General features: G+C 45.6%; 1 protein-coding gene across 3 annotated transcripts in view; it reads right to left on the reverse strand.

Annotated features, from left to right (window-relative positions):
• Smyd3 (SET and MYND domain containing 3) overlaps positions 1–21069 on the reverse strand; it is a 533841-nt gene that overhangs the window by 79598 nt on the left and 433174 nt on the right. For all 3 annotated transcript variants that reach the window (XM_034520300.2, XM_076914589.1, XM_076914590.1), the window contains one exon: positions 3985–4072. In XM_034520300.2, coding sequence (XP_034376191.1) covers positions 3985–4072 — 88 coding nt within the window. The remainder of the gene's footprint in view (positions 1–3984; positions 4073–21069) is intronic.

A 21069-nucleotide genomic window follows, 5' to 3' on the forward strand; every position in this document is an offset into this window, starting at 1 on the left:
ACCCGTGCTGAGGGTTCCTGCCCCCAGTTGGTTCTAATTGGTAAATAAAGTTGCCAGAAGCCAATAGCTGGGCAGGGAGATAGAGGCAGGACTTTGGTATTCATGGGCAAGGGGACAGAGGAGTGTGGGACCATGAAAGGATAGCATGGTTTCTGGTGGAGCACTGGCTAGAGATGGCCAGAGACCCAACAGGTATCCCTGCAAGGGACAGCATACATTTTGCCACACTCCCAGACTCCAGGCTTCTGACAGGAGCAGAAGACCTCCATTGATCTGCGCCTTTCAGTCGTGTAGGGCAACACCCCTACCAGCCCCTCCACAGGTAGAGATCTCTGTGGTGGATAGCCCTAGCCTCTTGTTGTCATGGTAACTCCACTCCTGGGAGGGGCTGCGAAGGAGGAGTGAATCTTGTAAACCTTCTGTCAGATCAAATTTGTTAAATAAAGGCTACAGCCAGTGATTGGGCAGTAGAAGAGGAGTGGGAGGAGCCAGAGGCAGGAAAAGGGAGAAGATGCGGAGAGGAGGGAGAAGCGGCGGAGTTGGCAGTTGGTCGAAGCAGAGGGCAGTTGGTAGAGGGAGAGAAGACGAAGAAGGCCTTGACCTAGGAAACCGCAAGTTGTTAAGAGCTCTCATAGCCGGGGAAATAGTGTAGTTTAATGGTAAATCTGCCCAATCTAGGCATGCAGCATTCATTTGATATTTATTGACTTGTGTCTTTATTCTATGGACTCCCTATGGGCAAAAGATTTACCGCAACAGATCTCCATATTAATGAGGTACCTAAAGGCCAGAGGCCATAACCAATTAAGCATTCCTTCCCAAACCATGGACTTCCTCAAGTCATTGCCCACACCCCTCTGGAGAACCGTGGAGGGGGCCTTCCCAAGCTGCAGCTATCTAATCTCCTGCCTGGAGGACTTCTCTATGTTCCAGCCACGGGGTCCTGCCAACTCAAGCAAGCTAGCTGAGCCAGCCATGACCCAGCCAAGTGAGTCGCAGTGATCAAGAGTCTCTACCCTGCAGGGCGCTGCCGGAGCTTCTCTCCCTCTCCCCTCTTGGGTGAGGGCTGGTCCAGCCCCTATGCCCCTGTGTCTCAGTTCTTCCATGGCTCCCAACGGCATCTGGAAGCCCAAGGAGAGAGACCACTGGTCTCCCAGTCAGCTGCTTCGGCCCAGAGACCCCCAACCTAGGAGCCTGCCCCCATGGGACTTCAGGCTGAGACCTCTCCATGCCCAGGTGGGGCCCCACAGCTTCTCACAGACCAGCATCTGCCCAGCACCACTTGGAGTGAACTCAGTCAAATTTCCGAGTCTCTGCTCCGGAGCCGCGGTTCCAGTCACCTGGGGCAGCAGACATGCGGGATCCACAACTCAACCCACCAGGACCCATGCCCATGTGTGAGCTACAGCCTCACAAAGAAGGATTTGGAATGGCCATGCTGGGAAGAGAATAAGGCTAGGCTTGAGAGCTGCAGAAGAGAGGCATACCAATCATGTAAAAGCCTGGGAAGAATGGCCCCAGCACTGCACCCCTCCCTCCAATTGGGTCTAGGGCAGCAAAGATGGAATATAGATTTTACTAAGTAATAATTCAGGAATATTGGAGGAGAAAGTGTGCTAGCCGCATGGAGGTCTGGGAGTGACCCAGCCATTGAGCTGCTTAGTGCACATTAAAATAGAAATCTGCAGTACATCTTTCATTTGGGAATCCAGGACATTGGGGCAGGTAGCAAGAAATACGCTGCCACTGAGTGATAACCACCCACAGCAACAGTAGGCCTCACCTCTTAAGTGTCAGCCATACTCCTCACTGGAGGCAACAGTAGGCCTTACCTCTTAAGTGTCAGCCATACTCCTCACTGGAGGCAACAGTAGGCCTCACCTCTTAAGTGTCAGCCATACTCCTCACTGGAGGCAACAGTAGGCCTCACCTCTTAGGTGTCAGCCATACTCCTCACTGGAGGCAACAGTAGGCCTCAACTCTTAGGTGTCAGCCATACTCCTCACTGGAGGCACACTGAGATTTTGACACATGGACCTTTGAGAACTACTCATCTGAACCACAGCACCTAGTGATTTGCATAATTGCCATCCCACTGTGTGGGAGTTGTGTCTTGTAATTTCTGCCTCTATCACAAGGTGGATGAGGACTACCCAAACTCCTGGCAGAATCAGTTTCTATGTAAGTCTCTTCCAGGTGAGACTGAAAAGGCTCCAGGGGCCTCCATGGCTTGCCTTCTCTGAGTAGGAACACAGAGAACAAGACTCCATGGCAGCTCAGCAGCTCCGAGTCTGTGAGTGTCAACCCAGAGCCACTGTTTTCTGGTACCTTCCATCATGCTGACAGGTGGAGTTCCAAATTCCTCCTTAATTTTGTCCTCTTCCTCATAACAAATTTAATTTCTCTACAGGCCGACTAATAAGTCATAGCCCAGACTGAATGGCTATGAGACTCTTCATAGTTTCAGCCCTGTGCCACCTCCTTTCTTATTTTATATTCTAAATTTCTATGACTACAGCCCAAGATCACAGTTGTCTCTGGAGAGTTATAACATACTTGTACACTTTATTAAATTTTGGTATTTACCAAAGCAATAGGGTTCTTTTGTGTGTCTGGCTGCCAAGCTTTATGCAGATTTATGTGCTTCAACTTCTTGCCTCAAACAGAAGACTTTATATACACTCTTGTTGAAGTTCATCTTCTGAAATTCAATAGCCATTCACACTGCCAAGGATCTGCTGAGCTCTTGGTTCTACTGTCTCTCCTCTGCTTTCCTTCCATCTATTCACATGCTTGGAAAGCCTCTTTAAAGTACTGAATCAAAGGTGAAGAAGACAGAGCCCCCAGAGTGACATTTGTGTCATTTGATCATTGAGTAAGAAGCCTGGATCTGCTAGTATCCAAATATCTTGTCTACTTCTTTTCAAACTCTCTAATGAAATCTAGATGCAAACTTTACATCCAGAAGTAAATCATACAGCAGCCTGGACATGCAGCCTTTTTTTCTATTTCTTACTAACCAACTATAAGTTTACTGCTCAGACTCTTAACAAACTCACTGAGCTACTAATTTCTGTAATTACATATTTTACTATCAAAAGAAGAACCATTTGTCTACCTATCTCCCCTGTCCTTCACGATTCTCTAACATTACTGATTGGATACCTTACTTGCAGATTTCGTTCTTTCCTGGGATATGGTCAGCCCAAAGTATCTGATGACCATCTGGTGAGCTTTCCATAGTCCTGCAGTTCCCCATCATGCTGTGTCCAAGTAGAATCCTCTATGGACAGTGCCTTCTGTCTGTCTCAGCTTCTGTCTATCAGAATCCTGTTCTTGATTTGGGAGTCCCTTTACACAGTAAAGTACTGGTGGGGCATCCAAGATGATGCCATCACATGCTGTCTCTCTCTGTTCTGAACTTTGACTATTCGTGTTCCTTATCATTCATGCCAAGAAAATGTATAATGGAGAACCCCACTGCTGCTGTTTCCTGGATGGTTTGTATGTCTGAGAGTCAATGGTAGTGAATTATAAGGATTCACACATTCCTTTCCAGAGACTAAAGTGGTTATAAGGGGGAAGGGGGTCTATGAGTTTTACCTTTTGCACACAGAGGAGGAAGAGGAGGAGGAGGAAGAGAAGAAAGAGGAGGGGGAAGAAGAGGAGGAGGAGGAAGAAGAGAAAAGGAAGAGGAGGAGGAGGAAGAGGAAGAGAAAACAAAACACCTACAACTCATCTCCCTATTATTACTGGGCCATACTATTAACTGGTAGTAAGGTATGTGTAGGGCATCTATGCTGACCTTACTGTGGTCTTCCTGGGTGGCTCCCCACCACTGGGCCACTCTCCACACTGCTGGCTGGGCCCAGATACAGCACTTGCACTTTCAGACCTTGCCTTGGCTCAACTGACTGCTCCACATTGGTTGCTATGGTAAAGCAGCAACCAACAGTGCAGCTCAGCCTGCAGGTGAAAGGATACTCCAGTGCGCCTTCAGCTCTTCGATTTTTTTCAGCGATTCTTGAACCTCCTTCCATACTTGCTCGTCACCCGTTAGCATATCTGCATCCTGCTCCGGCCAAATGGGGAGATGGGCAAAGAAGACAAATGGTCCAATTAAAACGTGGGCAAAGGATTTAAATAGACATTTCTCCAAGAAAGACAAACAGGTGGCCTACCAGCACATGAAAACACACTCAGCATCATTAATCATTTGGGAAATTCAATTCAAAACCACAGTGAGATGCCACCTCCTGCCCAGCAACACAGCTCTGACTTGCTATAGAGGAGCAAGGAACAGGAGGTGTCATTAGGAATGCAGAGGGGCTGGAGGCTGATACGCCACAGGTGGAAATGTACAGCGAGTGGCATGACTTTGAAAAATGGGCTTTTCAGCTCCTCAACAGTCAACTTATCTGTATTCCTCAACTTTATGCCAAGAATATGTGTGATGAAGCACCCACACGGCCCACCTGGCTGATGTCTGCTGGCTTGTTTGCTAAGAAGCTTCTAACAAACACAGAAATGCCGCGTTACCAACAGCGTGCTATCATCTCAGTTCTACTCCTAGGCTGGCAACCACGAGAAATGAGAACATGTTCAACAAAAATGTGTGCACAAATATCCATATTAGCTAAAAAGGATGCAACAGAATGTCCATCGTGTAATAATGGGCAGATAAATACAGTACAACAGAATATTACTCACAATAAAATTAACAAAGTATTAGTATATGCTATAACATTGATGAACCAGAAAAACACTACTCTGAGTGAAAGAAGCCAGTCATATTAGGCTGGTGACATGGCTTAGTGTTTAAATGTGGATGCTGCCACACTTGACGGCCTTGGGACCCATATGGGAGAAGGGAAGAACTAACCCTTAGAAGTGGCCCTCTGATCTCCCCATATCTTCCATAGCATGCATATTCATTCTCTCTCTCTCTCTCTCTCTCTCTCTCTCTCTCTCATAAAGTAAAATAAAAATATAATAAAAGACTCTTAAAAGGCATGATTCCATTCATATGAAATGCCTAGACTGGGAAATCCACAGAAGGCAAACTGGTGGTTGACTGGGGCTGGACTAGGGCACTTAGGGGAATTGGGGAGTGACTGCTAATGGTTGGGATCCCTTCGGGGTTAATAAAAATGGTCTAAAACTGACCATGATGCTGGCTGTATAACAAGAGACTGAAACCCACTGATCTATATGTTGTAAACCCAGTGAATAGAACAATTCATGAATTATGAGCCAATATACCTGTTTTTAAGGAAGTGTTAAGAGAGAGAGACTTTTAAAATAAAGCTGTTATTTGAGGGCTGGATGGTTCAAAGGACCATCTAAAAAACTTTAGCTTGGTTCCTAGAACCTCTGCCAACTCCAGGTGATTCAATGCCCTCTTCTGGGCTCCAAGGACACCGGTACTCACATATGCGTACAACTTCACACAGTCACATACACACATAATTTAAAATAAAAAAAAATCTTTCTCCGAGAGCTCCTATTTGTTATGAAATTGTACAGTGACCCAGCACAGCTTATCAACACAGCTAAGACTAAGAAAGGCAAGTCTGCTACACTCATGTTGACCAATCCCAACTTTCACCGAAAATTAGGGAGAAGAAAATATATTAACATTAAGTTTTCACATTTTAATAATTTTTTAAAATGTAAAAAAAAAAAATGAAGGAAAAAATCCATTGAGATGATGGGCTGTCATGTATTAAATGTGTGATCTTAGTTCACAGTCAGGTCTTCCATGTTTCCAGTTTACCAATGTGCCCTCAGCACGCAGCCGAGTGCTGGGTACCAGGCAGGTATGTGGCACTGTGCTGTGTTACCAATACTGTCCTGTTTCATCTTCAAGCAGCTCTTAAATAGGCAAGGCCTATTTAATACACATCCCTGGTGTATTCATGGGTGGGACGTGGACACAGTCTATACCCTGAGCCAGGCAGTGAAGCCCCCCTGGTTTTTAAGATACTGGAAAGTAATCATAAAAGCAACAGGAAGAAAGTCTGGTATCACTGCCCATTTCCAACCCCTGCACATCCAGTAATCCATGTCAGGTCACATGATACCTGCTATTCCCCACCCTCAATCCCTGCATGCCCAGTACTCCATGGAAAAGTTTTGAGTCTGAAACTCAACTCAAAAACACATGATTTGCCAAAACAAACAAACAAACAAAACCCCCAAAATCAAACAAAACAAAACAAAAACAACAACAAAAATTAAGCCACACAAAATGATGGAAGCAAAACTGAAGTGGTCTGATCCCCAAAGGCTGTGTTCTCATCATGTGTTCCCCACAAATCCCGCTATGGCCTCTCTGACATCTCTCAACAAGCTGTTACCTCCTTATGTCCTTTAACAGAGTGGATACTTGTCACTTGTGACTATTCCAACTTAAGTTGCTTAAAACTACATGCAGCAAAATGCCCAGCTCCTCAGCTGTACTCACAACCTTTCAAGAGCTTGTGCCCACCAGACAGCACACCGGACAGGACAGTGCTATTCCCATGGGATGTCTGTGGGACAGTGCTGCCACAAAGAGGCCAATGAGAGGACACCTGGGACACCACTCTATCCATCATTCAGTATTCACATTGCTCTGCATGGTGTCCAGGAGGAGGTATGAAGGATGCTGAGTCACGGCTAGAGTGGGGGATAGTCAAGGTGAAGGGCCAGCATCTTCCTGGAAACTCTCAATGTGCTTCCTCAGGGACAGGCCAGTCCCTGTGACAACCACTGTGGGAATAAGTTCTGTGTTGCCAGTAGGAAAATATACATCATCCAGGTGTTAGGGTCAGGAAAAATAATGAAGGCAGTGAAGACCAAGAGAACAAGATTCCATGTGCAGCTGAGGTAGATGATGTGCACACAGAAGTGAGTGCCATATGTCTGCAAACCAGGGCTTTATCTGTTCTCTGTGCGTGCCCATGCAACAGAAGGTGGCTTTGAAAAAGACTCCACACAGAACAGGCAGACCCAGCTGTTTGTGTACACAGAAGGGGCAGAGAGAGGGGAATCTCTGTGGGGAGGTACACATCAGTGTCCCTCTGTATTCCTGCTCTAAGTTCATGGTCATCTCCTGAAGTCTCGGTTTGACCATCTCATCCCCCACTTCTGGGGCCATAGTCATCCCTGATTAAAAGTGCCCGATTTATACTTAGTAAATGGTAGTTCAAGTCCTAGGCTCTAAGCCAGTGGTTCTCAACCTTCCTAATGGTGCGACCCTTTAACATAGTTCCTCATGTTGTGGTGACCTCCCCAACCATAAAATTATTTTCATTGCTACTTCATAACTGTAATTTTGCTACTTTTATTAATCATAAAGCAAATATTTTTGGAGACAGAGATTTACCAAAGGAGTTACAACCCACAGGTTGAGAACTACTGCTCTAAAGAAAACATCTTGCTTGCCAATCCCTCTAGTGGACAGAACAGTAGATCTCAAAGGGGATCCCCTTCCTGATTGCCCAGAACTGTAGTACTCGATTACCTGCCGAAGGCACTGACTTGTCGATGGGCTTGAGTTCTTTACAGGTGATTATGAAACCACAAACTATTCCAGATTATCCAATATAATTATGGTAACCTTTAAACGTAGGACAGAGATGCACAAGAGGAAGCCAGTGTGTGTGTGTGTGTGTGTGTGTGTGTGTGTGTGTGGTCAGTTTGAAGAGGCAGAAGGGGAAGTGGCTGCTCACTTCTGTACACCCCAGCCCACTGGGAACAGGTGCTGGCTTTAAAGATGGCGAACTGAACGAATCAAGGAATATAAGCTGCCCGAGAGACTGGAAAAGCAAGCAAGCAGACTCTTGCCTGTGGCCAGTGGGAAGGAAGGAAGCTTTGCAGATGCCTTGATTCTGATGCAGTGAGATAGAGTCAGGCTTCTGACCTAGAGAAGGGTAAAATAAAAGTCTGCATTGTTCTAAACCTCTTGGTTTGTGAAGAGTGGAGCCCAGCACACATATCTCCTGAACCTCTGGCTACTGGAGCTCTGCACATGGCCCTCCTTGATCCTGAAATTAATTAATTTGATCACTCATTAACTCTATAAACATGTAATGAGTGCCTACTAGGAACTGCTGTAAGCACTGAGGTGGAGCAGAAAAACAAGTCAGTCAATCATGCTAACACAGAAGAGAATGGCAGATGGAGGGAAGAGGGCTAGGGTTGGGGGTGGGGTTTAAAGGATGCATCCAGGGAAGGTCTCGGATAGAAGGCTGCAAGAGGTGAAGGAGCAGCAGATAGGGGTCATAGAGAGAAGGACAGCAACTTGTAACGCACTGAGGCAGGGGCGGGCCTAAGAATGCACAGGGCAATGCGGCACTGGGATTGTGGGCTGTATTTTATATGGATCGTGTAAGCCAGAGTTTAGTGTAAGTTTACTAAAGGCAAGCACAGGACTTCAGTTTCCTAATCTAAACCCTTCGTTATCCCTTTCTCTCCCAAACACCTAGCACAGTGCTCCGAGTGGTACAGGGCTCAGCTGAATGACCTTAAAGTGGATCTGGAAGAGGGAATGTATCCTTGGAAACTCCTAAATGTCTCTTACACGTGCATCCATCCCCAGCACATGTGTAGGATGTCTGTGCGCAGACATTCCCGAATCCCGAGGAACAGACACACAGTTTCTATCCCTGACTGCCAAGGCAGGATTTGAGGCTGCTGGTCTGCCTTTGCCTGTCTCCTGGGTTTGCTTCAAGGATGAAACTTATCTGTGAGTTTAATTTAAAGAATTTTCAACCATGGTTCACTACTAGCATCTGAAAAAAAAAAAAAAAAAAAAACAGTAAAAAACCAAAAACCTAACGTGGACTTCAGACAAATCCAGTATGTGTGCACAGGGTGGGTGAGGCCGTGGCCCAAAACAAAGCCATTTCATGTGGGAATTACAACTAACTGTGATACCAGGAGCACAGCCTGATGGCTTTCTTGCTGGTTGACACTAAGCCTTTATTTACTTAACACAGAGTCTCTGACAGCTGCTCTGAAGCATCTGATAACACAGATGACTTAGTACCTGAGCTGGAGGAGGCCATGTTCACGGCTCAGGCCTGTATCTAACACTTGCTAGAATGTTCACTGTGGTCAACGTCTCTGCACTCTGGGTCCCTAAATCACTACACCCCTATCTGCTCCTCATATCTGTGCTCACAGTGGTGTCTGTGTCACCTCTCCTAGTACCAGGCCACAGGACAACACTCAATTGTGTATGTACATAAACAGAACTTCTGAATATAAACAGAAAAGCTAGTTAGGGAAGCAGAGCTTAAGCCTTCTGTTCTTTTCAATGCACAAATATGAGAGAAAACTAATATGTTCATCTCCCAGGTCCTTAAGAATGAAATCAATAAACATATATTTACATTTCTATTTTTTCTTATCCATACCCAAACACATGAACAAAACTTGTAATCATTTGGGACAACTTATCTTAGAAAGGGAAAACCATTTTTTGAATTTCAGCTTTATTAATTAATATAAAAGGTCTTGAACAAATGCCTCCCCGTTGCCTGTAGAAGACTGAAAGATTCTCATTTCATGCTTATATATATTTAAACTATCGAATATATTACTATGGGCTAGAGACACAGCTCAATGGTAGAGTTTGCCTAGCTTATGCCTGCCCCTGAATTTCATACCCAGTACCGCAAAAGTAAGCAGAACAAAACAAGTTTTCTATAAATGATAAAAGATAATTCAGAACACAAGCTGAAGAATTCCTGAGAGAGTCTCAATGAGAGGTTGTCTATATTGAGTCAGTTTATGGGCATGCATTGGGGTGTCATCCTGACTACTTTGATTGGTAAGGGAAGATTCACCCCTACATATGGGTGGCACTTTCTTACAGAAGCACAGATAAAGGATGGAAGAAGAAAGGGTAATTTTTAATTTTTAAAAACGTTGTCTTAGGTGGCTTGGCATTCACTGATAGTGGGGTCATGTATTCTGCCACTGCCGCTGTGGCTTGTTTGTTCACTGATGCTAGTATCAGCTTCTTTGGATTCCAGAGTGCACAGAAGACATGTGGGTTTCAGAAATCTTGTAGGCCTTCTAGGCTGAGCAACTTTCAGGTTCTTCTCTCTGGTTCCAGAAAATCATTGCTGGATGTCTCCAGTCACATAACATAAGCTATTTTAATAAATTATTTTAAAATATAAATAGTGATTCTACAAGATTCTTGTTTACAGAACCCTGACAGTTAGATCAGACTGGTCCAGGCAGCCCCTAGGGCTAACCCATGAAATCTCCCCAGATGTGGGGAGAAAATCTTGCCGGGGGAAGGGAGTCCGGGGGTGGGGTCTCGGCGGTCCAGCATCGGGTCCTGGGCGTGCTTCCCACACCGCAGGCCAGGGGTCCCTCTGCTGCGGCTGCAGTTCAAGGTTCCAGAAATTGGCAATCTGGTGGCGGCAGGCCCAGGCAACACGTGGAGTTTCCCAAAGCTTTTATCGTTCATGGCATGTTGAGTGGGTATAGATGGTATGCGCTTCCCCCCCAAAAGCCAGGGGAGCCTGACTTTTTTTATAGGGAGGGGAAAAGGGGAGGGAATAACTTAATTAGCTACGCCCCTGGCCTTTTGATAACTCATTAATATTTAAAGCTCTGGAGGTGGAGACTTGTTAATCACGCCCTCTACTTGTGTCCTACATGATTGATGGGCACAGGTTAAATGGAGTTACCTCATCCAAGGCCCAACACCCAGAAGCCCTTTTTTCCAGTACCTCAGCTTCTTTACCTTGTGACCATCTCCCACAGGACCATTCTGGAGACTGAGATAGCACAGAACAAGATGAGTCCTGCCCCAGGTAACCATTTTCCTACAGAAATTGGGAAGCCTCAATATCCAGTCTTGAAGCCAATAGTAAAAATGTGGAAAGAGCTAAGTGGGGCCTGAACTGAGAGCTGCCATCAGATAAATCTGAGTATCCTTACTTCCTCCCTTCCCTCCTGACCACCCAAGTTCTTCATATTCCGTCAAATCCATCCTATGTGCCTGTACTGGCTGTGTGTGTGTGTCTGTGTGTACTTGACACAATCTGAAGTTATTACATGGAAAGGAGCTTCACTTGAGAAAATCCCTCCATGAGATCCAGCTGTAGGGCATTTTCTCAATTAGTGATGGAGGGGGAAAGGCCCAGCCCATTGTGGGTGGTGCCATCCCTGTGCTGATAGTTCTGGGTTCTATAAGAAAGCAAGCTGAGCAAGCCAGTAAGCAGCACCCCTCCATAGCTTCTGCATGAGCTCCTGCCTTCAGGTCTCTGTCCTGCTTGAGTTCCTGTCCTGATTCCTTTGGTGATGAACAGCAATGTGGAAGTGTAAGCTGAATAAACCCTTTCCTCCCCAACTTGCTTCTTGGTCATGATTGTTTGTGCAGGAATACAAACCCTGATTAAGACAGTGCCCTATATCACCTCTGTGCCCTGCTCACCTACCTTGCCTGTCTTTCTGTTTGGTACCTACTTTTCCAGACAGAACCTCCTCCCTTCAGATCTACAGGAGTGGGATGACACACTAGTGATCATCTCTCTGCCTCTATTCCTCACGGTGTTGGTAGTTCTTGGCCCTGGCTGCACTCCACCAGGTCGTCAATGGCTGCCCTGTGGATCTGCCTTACCACTGGGCCCTGGAAGCCACTCTTCACAATCCCTATAGCAATGCACTGTCAGTTACCATCTAGTCAAAGTGTCTCTGAACTAATCCTGGACTCTGCGACTCTGATCTACTCAGACATGTTACTCAGTGCCACTTGATAAGATACAAAGTGTGGACACAATGGATGAGCAAGGAGAGCGATGGTAACTTTTACATCCATGGATAAGAGTGTTAGAAAAACAAAATCAGTTACTTAATTTGACAACAATGAGAGTAACAACCAAACAAACTGAACATTGAGGTTTTTCTTCTTCTACAATACTTCTATCTTGACTCATTTCTGATACTATACCACTATGACAGTGTTGAGAAGGATATGTCCCACTGCAGTGTGGTATTTGCCACACACCCAGATACTGGTCATAATTTAGAACCTAAATGTGACCAGCCAGCACACAAAAATTGCGACTGGCTCAGGATCCATATTGTCAAACAACAGCAGCAAGGGTTGACTGGGAAGTGGGGTCAGTGAACTTCCCTGGCTTCTACTTAAACGTCATGCTAAGCCACTTCAAGTTCTCTTGCCCAAAGTTCCCTGGCCCCTTCTCCCCAAACGTATTAAGGTCACATACACCCGTACTACATAGATGGTAAACTGATCCCACAGAGTTGGTTTCTTGAATGTAAAAATAGATGACTCTACAAAAATCTTACAACCACAAAAAAGATGCCAGTCAACGCAGCTGGATTCAACTAGTCAGATGCTTCCTCTGGTTTCAAAGAAGACACCGTGCCTTCCAGGGGCCGGTAGTCACCATGAATGAGAGAGCCAAGTTTCCTCAATAGGGTAGGGTCCTGGCACAGGTGGTTGAACACATCCATGGGGAAGTGGCCACTGGCAGCAGCATCCGATGAAGCATTTGAGGTACCAATCCAGGTCTACCTTGCAACAGGAAGCCACAGACAGCTGTGCTTGCTTGCTTTGCAAGTGCTTGATGTTGAAACTCTTGTGCTAGCTTAATTTCAGATGGTTCTTATTAAAAAGGAGAAGGAGAAGGGCAATCTGCCTTTCTGTTATCCAATCCCCATGTAAACTGTAATTAGATTAATCAGAGAGAACTGGGAGTATAGGATCAGGATGAAATTAATGAACACACAAACTTTCCTAGTAATGCAACAATTCCAGTGTGTTAAAAGGAAAAAGAAGTGTTCTGTTACTTTATTTTTTTAAAAAAAAAAGTAGCATAAGGTTCAAATGTCGTGCCTGTACTCTGGAGAGAGGCAGAGAGCCCTGAAATAAAACCCAGGATGGAAACAGCCTAATCTCCAGTGTCTTTGCCTACAGTACTTCGGTTCATAGATAACATACTGGGACTAATAGATTAACTCATACGCTCACTCAAAACCTTTATGATTAACAGGAAACATCAACTGGAACCAATTTCCACTTCCTTTGGCAGAAATAACTGAAAGTAGTCCAGATTTAACTTAGGGGGAAAAATGGTTCTTTCATAACATGGAAAAGGGCTGAAAACAGAGCATTCACCATTGTGTCAACCCCAGAGCAGCAATGGGCACAGCGGGCATGGAGGGGTATGGAGGGAAAGGCAAGAACGGCTGCAACTTAAGACACAATCAAATTGTTGTGTGTTCTGATCAGGCATTAGGGAGCAAACATACACCTGCTTTTCCCTGCGGCAGAAACCAGCTTTAGCACACACTACACAGTTTTACAAGGCAATCGCATTGCACCCAACCTCAGGTTCAAAGTTAAATTTCCAGCGGCAGAGAAGTTCTAGGAGGAAGGGGATGTTCGAGTCACAGCAGAGCTCCTGTAACCACCAAAGCTTCTTACACTGGCAACCTCCACATCTTCCCTCCCCATCTCACAGAAGACATCTCAGAGGAAGCATAACAGCTTCTACCCAACCAGGTCGACGGGGATCAAACAGGAGTATGTGCAGGGTTAGGGCTTTTTTGAGAGCTGAGCCACACCGGTGCAGCCTGCTGACGACTGGCTTTTATAGGCAGCGTTTTGCAGGAACCGGGCATGGCGGCCAATATGCAGAGGGAGTTAAACACTATGTGAGGATATTTAAGGGAGCACCTCCTTGCATCTTTCAACTATGCTGCAGAGTTAAGCTCCCGAGAATGCATGGCGGGGACTACTGGCTACTGGCTTGGCTTGCAAAAGCACATTCAAACGAATTCTTTTCACATTTGTGGAGAAACTATCAAACGGATGGCTTGGGCGGCTATAAACGCATGTGACTCAGGGAGAGTCCTGCCAGTCTCCTTCTGTAAACACCGCGAGGTGGGAGGTTTCAGACTCTGGGAAAAATGCAAAGATTTTTTTTTTTTTTTTTAACAGGAAAACTGTCCTAATGCAGGCAACCATGAAGATAAAATACACACACACCCCAAATTTCAGGACAGGTTTTATTTTAATGGAGACTGAAACCACAGCCCTCAGCTCCTTAATCTTCTTTATGTCCCTTACTGGGAGCAGCTGTTTTCACTCACCTCTGCAAACAGACAGGAAATTGCTTCAAACTACAACAGAACAGATTTAAGGGGCAACATCCTGATGGTGAAGGTTAGGATGGGCTAGATGCAGTTGTTCCAAAGACATTTAAAAAATAGGTTGAGGGCTGGCTGCGTGCGAGAGCCCTTGCCAGGCTGTGAGGCCCTTGGTTTGGTCCCCAGCACTGTAATAAAATCAGTGGATGGTTTTAGGTTGTAGGCTCGAGGTACTGTGTGGCAGAAACCATGAAAGCCACACCAAGGAGGGACTCAGCTCCCAGCTCTGCCTCTGGCCAGCTGCAAGACCCAGAGCTACCCAGTGCTTCTGTGTGAACTTGATTATGGTTACCATGGAGATGGAAACTAATCGTTCCAGTGCATTGGTCACTTACATAGGTGTCTGCTGTGCCTGAGGACAGTTCTTAGACTCTCAGAGTAGAGACTTTGGGCATCTGTGGTCGTGCAAATTGCAAGCCCCTTCCTTCCTTCCCTTCCTCCTTCGTTCTATTTTAGGCTGGGTTTTCTCCAGCACACCCCAGCCAGAGCAGAGAGAGCATGTGGCACAGAACAAAGACTGTACTCAACATGGCAACACATGCTGCCAACCCCAGACTTTGACCATGGCTATTTAATTCATGTGCCTCCTCTAACATCCATATGTATATAATAGTCAGTAGGGGTGATATCCAAAACCCAGGCAGTTTTTGGCATTTGCTTATCTTCTAAGACTAGCACATCACATTACTTAACCTGTGACTCCCAAACAAGTGGTGAGCTTGGCTGGGGTCCACAGGAGCGATTCCAGATAACCAGTCCTGCGACACAAGTCTACAGACACTTTTAAAGAAGGCCTTCACTGGGGTCACCAAAGAAAATTATTTCATTAGGGATCAGAAGCCACGCCTTAATATCTGCTAGTGCAGCTTCTGGCAGCTCACTGATTGTGCTATCTTTTTTTTATTTTTCAGAGCTTGGTTGCACAAATTCACCAGACCTTTCTTATGTTTAATGAGGTGGTATCGACCTTGTATCAAATGAACAAAAAACTCAAGAGGACAGTGTCCCAGTTTGAGGGACACAACATCAAAACCGTGCTTAAAAGTAAACGAGGTCTATATCTTGTCTTTCAATAAGAACATTTAGTTACTGCAGAGACGTGCTTCTCGAGCCTGGTGCTCCTGAGGGGTACAGGGGTCACTCCCAGGTTATAGGGTTGGCAAGGCCACCCCTTTTCGCCCATGAGAGGAGAGGAGGCCAGCCACATGGCATGGTTCTTCTTCATCCCACCTCACAGCCACAAGTGACCCTGCTCTGAACCACCGAGACTCCGATGCTCTTCTTACCAAGTGTGCATCCCATGGAAGTGAACTGCTGTCTCGCCGCGTGGCCCGCCTTTCCCCTGGCGCCCCACCAACAGAAAGCACATGTCTGCATTTTATATTCCCGTAAACTCCAGCCTGGCCCCAGGCCAGAGACCTCTTTGTAATGTCAAAGATAAAAGCTCTGGCTGTGTTTGGCACCCTGCCCCCACCTCCATTTCCTTGTAACCGTCTTATAAACCGAGCATGCATGACTGTTAACAGAGCTTTCCAGACAGAGGTTTGATGGCGCTCCATAAACATCCCCAGAGGGTGAGTGGAGGTATCCCTACAGAACCAGAAGAGAAAGGCTGCAGAGGGGCAAGTGAGCTCACACAGGACCTGCTGGGAATTGTGGGGAAATCTGAAGTACAGACTCAAATGTACCCTCAGAACATTCTAGCCCCCAAAGAGGGTGCTCACTGAGCCAGGGTCCTGAACATCTTTCACAGAACCTGGCATGCTGACAACATCAAATCTTTTTTGACTCCAAACAGTATAGATATAAACTATATTGCTGTAATATAAGGTCCTTATCAAACTTTGGATGTCCTAAAATGGCATTAGGTGTACACAAGAAGTTGTGATTGTTTCTTCTCATCTCAGGGTGCCCAGTACCAGGTGTACTGTGGAGTTACCTAGGGAAACTTGTGAGATCTTACTTTTTGGATTTTTTTTCTTAATTTTCTTTTTTGGGTCATACTCTTTGTATGTCCAAATTATATGGCCACAGCCATTACCATTTTATTATTCATTTAACATTCCAGGTGACTTTGAAAGTAAAAACTTGATGTTAATAAATGTTCATAAACTGGAATGTGTAAGGGTTTCTTTTTTTTTTTTTTTTTTTTTTTTTCGGAAGTAAGCTAATATAAAAATCTCTTTCCCAGTACAAGAACAAGGATTGGCAAGACAAGAAGAGAGCTCCCTATGTGAAGGCTTTCATCACAGACGGGAGCTGGAATGTTCTGTATCTGCCTGTCTTTGTATGTCAGAGGTTTTGGTTTTACTCTGGGAGGCTACAGCACCTTTCTCTCCGCTCTTCTAAAAATACATACACAGACATTCACACACACACACACACACACACACACACACACACACACACACTGCACAGGAGGACATATAGACACAGGCCCAGGTTACCTTGGCAATCAAGGGACAGATAGGTGCTCTGGTGGCATCAGATTCCTTGTAACTCTCATGTACAATCAAGCCTAGAGACCACCAGGTTTGGGGGCCAGAAGAGGGACTCTGATCCCCGGAGCTAGAGTTACAGGTAGTGTGAGCTGTTCTGCCTAGATGCTAAGAACAGAACTTGGGACCTCTGGAAGGGTAGCAACCATTACCAACTGCTGAGTCATCTCTCTTCTCCGCCTTTGGCTTCAATTTCTGGGACCATAGGCAGCAGCAATTCAGGCAACAGCATTATAACTCACTGCAAGTGCTTATGGTTTGGGACTCTTTTTTCCTTTTGTCCACTTAATTTATAATTGTTCTCACATGTCCCCTGGCTTTGCACAAATTAGTTTGTTTACAACAGATATACAGAGTGATCAATACACATTACCATGATGAATGTTGTGTCCTTCAAATGGTCTTTAGTTCAATACACTGTACATGAAGGCCAGGCATTGAAACTACAGGTTCAGATGACAGGTAGTCTTGGCATAGAGAGGCTTACAGTCATGTGGCTACAATGTTACATGTCTCATCTGTCTTGTTTCTAAATCTCACACATGGTAACTGAGTGACAAGCTCTGGGACAAGGGGAACGTGTAGGAACAAGGCCTTTGCTGCCCAGGACTCAGACTGAAGGCTCAGCATCGAAGAAACAGAGATATCAGCCTAGAGCACAGAAGCAGAGATGGTGGCTGGTCCACAGGCAACATCAGGAGAAAGCACAGGGTTGGGGAGGGCAGCAAGATGTTTAATGTCCCTGCCTATTATGCCCTAGTGTCAGGGAGGATTGGTATCTTCTTCTCTGCTCCTAAGTCCACACTTCTCTGCTGCTGCCATGTTCCTCTCCACAGTTAACAGCTCCGTTCTCCTTAACCTGGAGACCATCTTCAGCATGAGGCACAGGCCTGGAGGCACCAGGCTGTGTTGGCAGTGAAGGTGGAGGGGAGGAGAGAAGGTAAAAGCGGAGCGACAGGATGAAAAAGTTCCAGGGAGCTAGTGTCAGGGTGATTTTGAACTTGGATGAGGAATAGAGACATGGTAAGATTTTACGTAAAACCAGTTTTTTTGTTTATTTGTGTGTTTGTTTGTTTTAAGTCTATGTGAAATACAGTGACAGACAGAGAAATCAAAGGCACAGGGACCAGTTAGTCTGATAGTACAGCACTATAGAAAAAAAGGAAGACGTTAATCTGAGAGCCCAGGAAGATGCTAACTTGGGAATAAGCTGTCTGTCTGTGGAGAATGGAAAATGTCTGTGGGCATGGAGTGGGGGGGGGGGTGCCCCTTGCCAGCTAGGACAGCTGCCAAGCACCTAGCTTCAGTGGTTACTACATGATCTCTGTAGATCACAGCAGACAGATGTAGAGCTATCCTCAGGGGGTGGGCAATGTGAATATGGACCCAGAAGGCAAGCCAGATCAGATGGATAGAGTCTGAAGATACCAGAGCAGAGGAGACTAATCAGCTGAGGAAAATCTCAGTGGTCAAGGGACAATGGGGAGCAGTGAAGGAGGATGTTTTAACAGGAGGAGGGGTCCGGTACAGAATGCAACAGAGGAGTCAGTAAAAAGATGCTGGGAGGCCACTTCCTAGGAATCAGAGGCTTGTGATGACATCGGCACCCAAGTTTCAGTTGCCAATGATCAGAAAGTGGGAGAGAACCAGGGCTTCCCAGACTGAAGGGAAGTGGGAGCTCCAGGCCAAAGTTGGGTTGGGGTGCGGGGTTGTTATCTTGTGGGAAAGTTGTGATCATGTTCATGCCACAGCAGGAAGTGAGGGACATCAAGAGGCAGCATATACGAAGGAGCCAGACCAAGGAGGTACACAGGCCATGAAAAGGGATGGTAAGGACTTAGCTTCAGTAAGGCACTCCCTGCAACAGAAGGGAGAGGGAGAAGATGGGTGCAGATCCAGTTGTACCCAGAAGTGGCTGGGCTGGGACAGGTAAGGTTCTTGTGTCTGAGGGACCTTATTGCTGATCTACCGACATCAGAAAAGCAAGGGCTTAGAAAGTGAAACCAGAGAGTGGACTTGGGAGGCTATGGTGAAGGAGGGGCCAAGTGAGGACATACAGGACAGCTTGGCAAGGCAGGATTCTAGCAGAAGGAAGGGCTGGAGCAGTATGGTGTCCAGCAGTGGCACGCAGGTCTTTTCATCAGTAACCCTGGCATTACAGGTGCCAGAGCAGTGGGAACATACTGCTGATGTCATTCTTGGCTGAGAAAGAGAAGGCAGGGGGCTGCAAAAAAGCAGGGCTCAGGGTGTGAGCAGAAGTGAATGTGAGGCTGGGCAGAGGGGAGGATGCCAAACATGGAGAGATGAGAGTTTTTCACAGAAGCAAATGACCTTCCTTTTCTCTAGCTATGATTTGCATTATAAAACCAGACTATGACTGCCTGCTGATCAGCTAGCTAACCTTGGAAGAAAAATGGTGCTACCAAAACCACATTTGAGAACTTTGTTTTGTAACAGTGAAGCCACAGAGTTGCTAATGAGGATAGTCTAAGCTTACAAAAATGTCCAATAGTCACTTTGAGAGTATGCTGTGTTGGCTCATCAATAGCCTATGCAAACACACTGGTTTACCATCTACAGAAAAACCCCAGATTATTGATGAAAACCAGCTCGAAGATGCTTCCCAGTAGGAACAGGACTAGAGGACCCAGTTCATGGGACTCTAGGAAGGACCCAAGGACCCAGCCAGAGCCACAGGCTCACATGAAGTACTCATGTGAGTGAGCAGTACAATTCCAGAGGAGACATGGCAGCTGACAGAAAGACCCTGATGTCACAAGGATAAACAATCCTAAAGCAATGCTGAGAAAGACTATGGAGAAACACTGTTTTGTACTGGGAGTTAAAGGTTTAAGTAAAAATGAACCCCCAGACAGAGTTATTAAATTAACAGGCTTGCAAGCCAAGGATGGGTAAGATTCTGCACAGAGCCTTACCAACCTAAGACAGAGATGCATTGCTTTTGATAATGCATATTCTATGATGGGTAAGGAAGGCATTCTTGTCAGAACACCCTAAGACAGGCTCTGTCTTGTTAATGAAATATAAAAGGGGGAGAGGCAGAGAATCTTTGGAGCTGCTTGGCAAGAATCTGACATTGTTCAAGGACAAAGAAGTAGGCTTCAGGTAGGAGTCTGACATTAGGCTAGAACAAAAAAAGTAACTTCAGGCAGGAATCTAAATTTTAGGCTAGAACAAGGAAGTAGGCTCCAGACATGGAAATGACTTTGGGCTAGGACAGGGAAGTTGGCTCAGATATTTTGATCATTCTGATAAGCCCTTAGAAACAGTGATCACAGGAGTGTTAATAGAATTTTGTTTATTGCCTTGCTTGTCTTTTGACTATTTGCGTTTATTTTCTTGCTTGTTCCTTGACTATTTGCATCTATTGTATTTCTAGTCCCTCAGCCTAGAACTGACCTTAATACTTGCATTTAATTAAAATGGTATAAAAGCGAAAAGAAGGAGGGAGGGTAGGATAGGAGGGTTCAGGGGAGGGGAAATGGGAAAAGGTGATGACATCTGAAATATAAATAAATAAAATATCCAATAAAAAAAGGTTAAGTGAGGTGGGAGAGGGGGATGGGAGAGCAGAGAGATCAAGGACTGGGTTGACCAAAATTAAGACTGTGTAAAAACCTACTACTTGATAAGCTATCAAAAATAAGATTCCTTTTAGAAGAAGCTTGAATTGAGGTATCCTTCACAGATGGACAATCTTTTCCCAGATAACATAGGTCAGTAAGTGAAAAACCTCAGTAACAGCCATGGGGCGCTTCCCTATGAGTTATTGGTTAGTGAGGCCCAGGAGCCCCTGCTCCTGCTGCCAGTGCTCTTGATTGCATACCATAATAAGACAGGAAGACCCTACTGCTTAAGACACAACACATTTTGGCTGTAGGACATAGAGAAATCAAACTAGAACTGTAATTGAAAACTTCTTTTGTACAAGCTAGCTTTCCTAGTACTAGAAGGTGCTACACAGGCCACTGGGAGAGAAAGGTATTCAGTGGACTGTCCCAGTGGTGGACCCTGTATACTATAATACCAACTTTCAGGCAATATGTGCCCAGGGGTGCACTAGTAGCGTGACTTAATGGAGTCACCAACTGTTTCTAATTGAGTCTGAGAACTGCTCCACAGGAGGGGATTTATGCATTAAACTGTAAACCTGAGTAAAAGTCCATGACTCATAAAGTCATAGGCCCCAAGAAAGGACCTACTCTTGTCATTTTGCTACATGGACACACTATCAAACTCCAGTCTAAATATTTATGTTTATACCTATAGATTAATGCTGCTCTCAACCTTGGTCACAGAAGCTTCTTTTTGTGCTGGGGAGCAGTCCAGACAGAAGTGCTGAGAATTATCAACCATTGGGTGC

Source organism: Arvicanthis niloticus, chromosome 16 (genome assembly GCF_011762505.2).
Source record: "Arvicanthis niloticus isolate mArvNil1 chromosome 16, mArvNil1.pat.X, whole genome shotgun sequence".
Taxonomy (NCBI): domain Eukaryota; kingdom Metazoa; phylum Chordata; class Mammalia; order Rodentia; family Muridae; genus Arvicanthis; species Arvicanthis niloticus.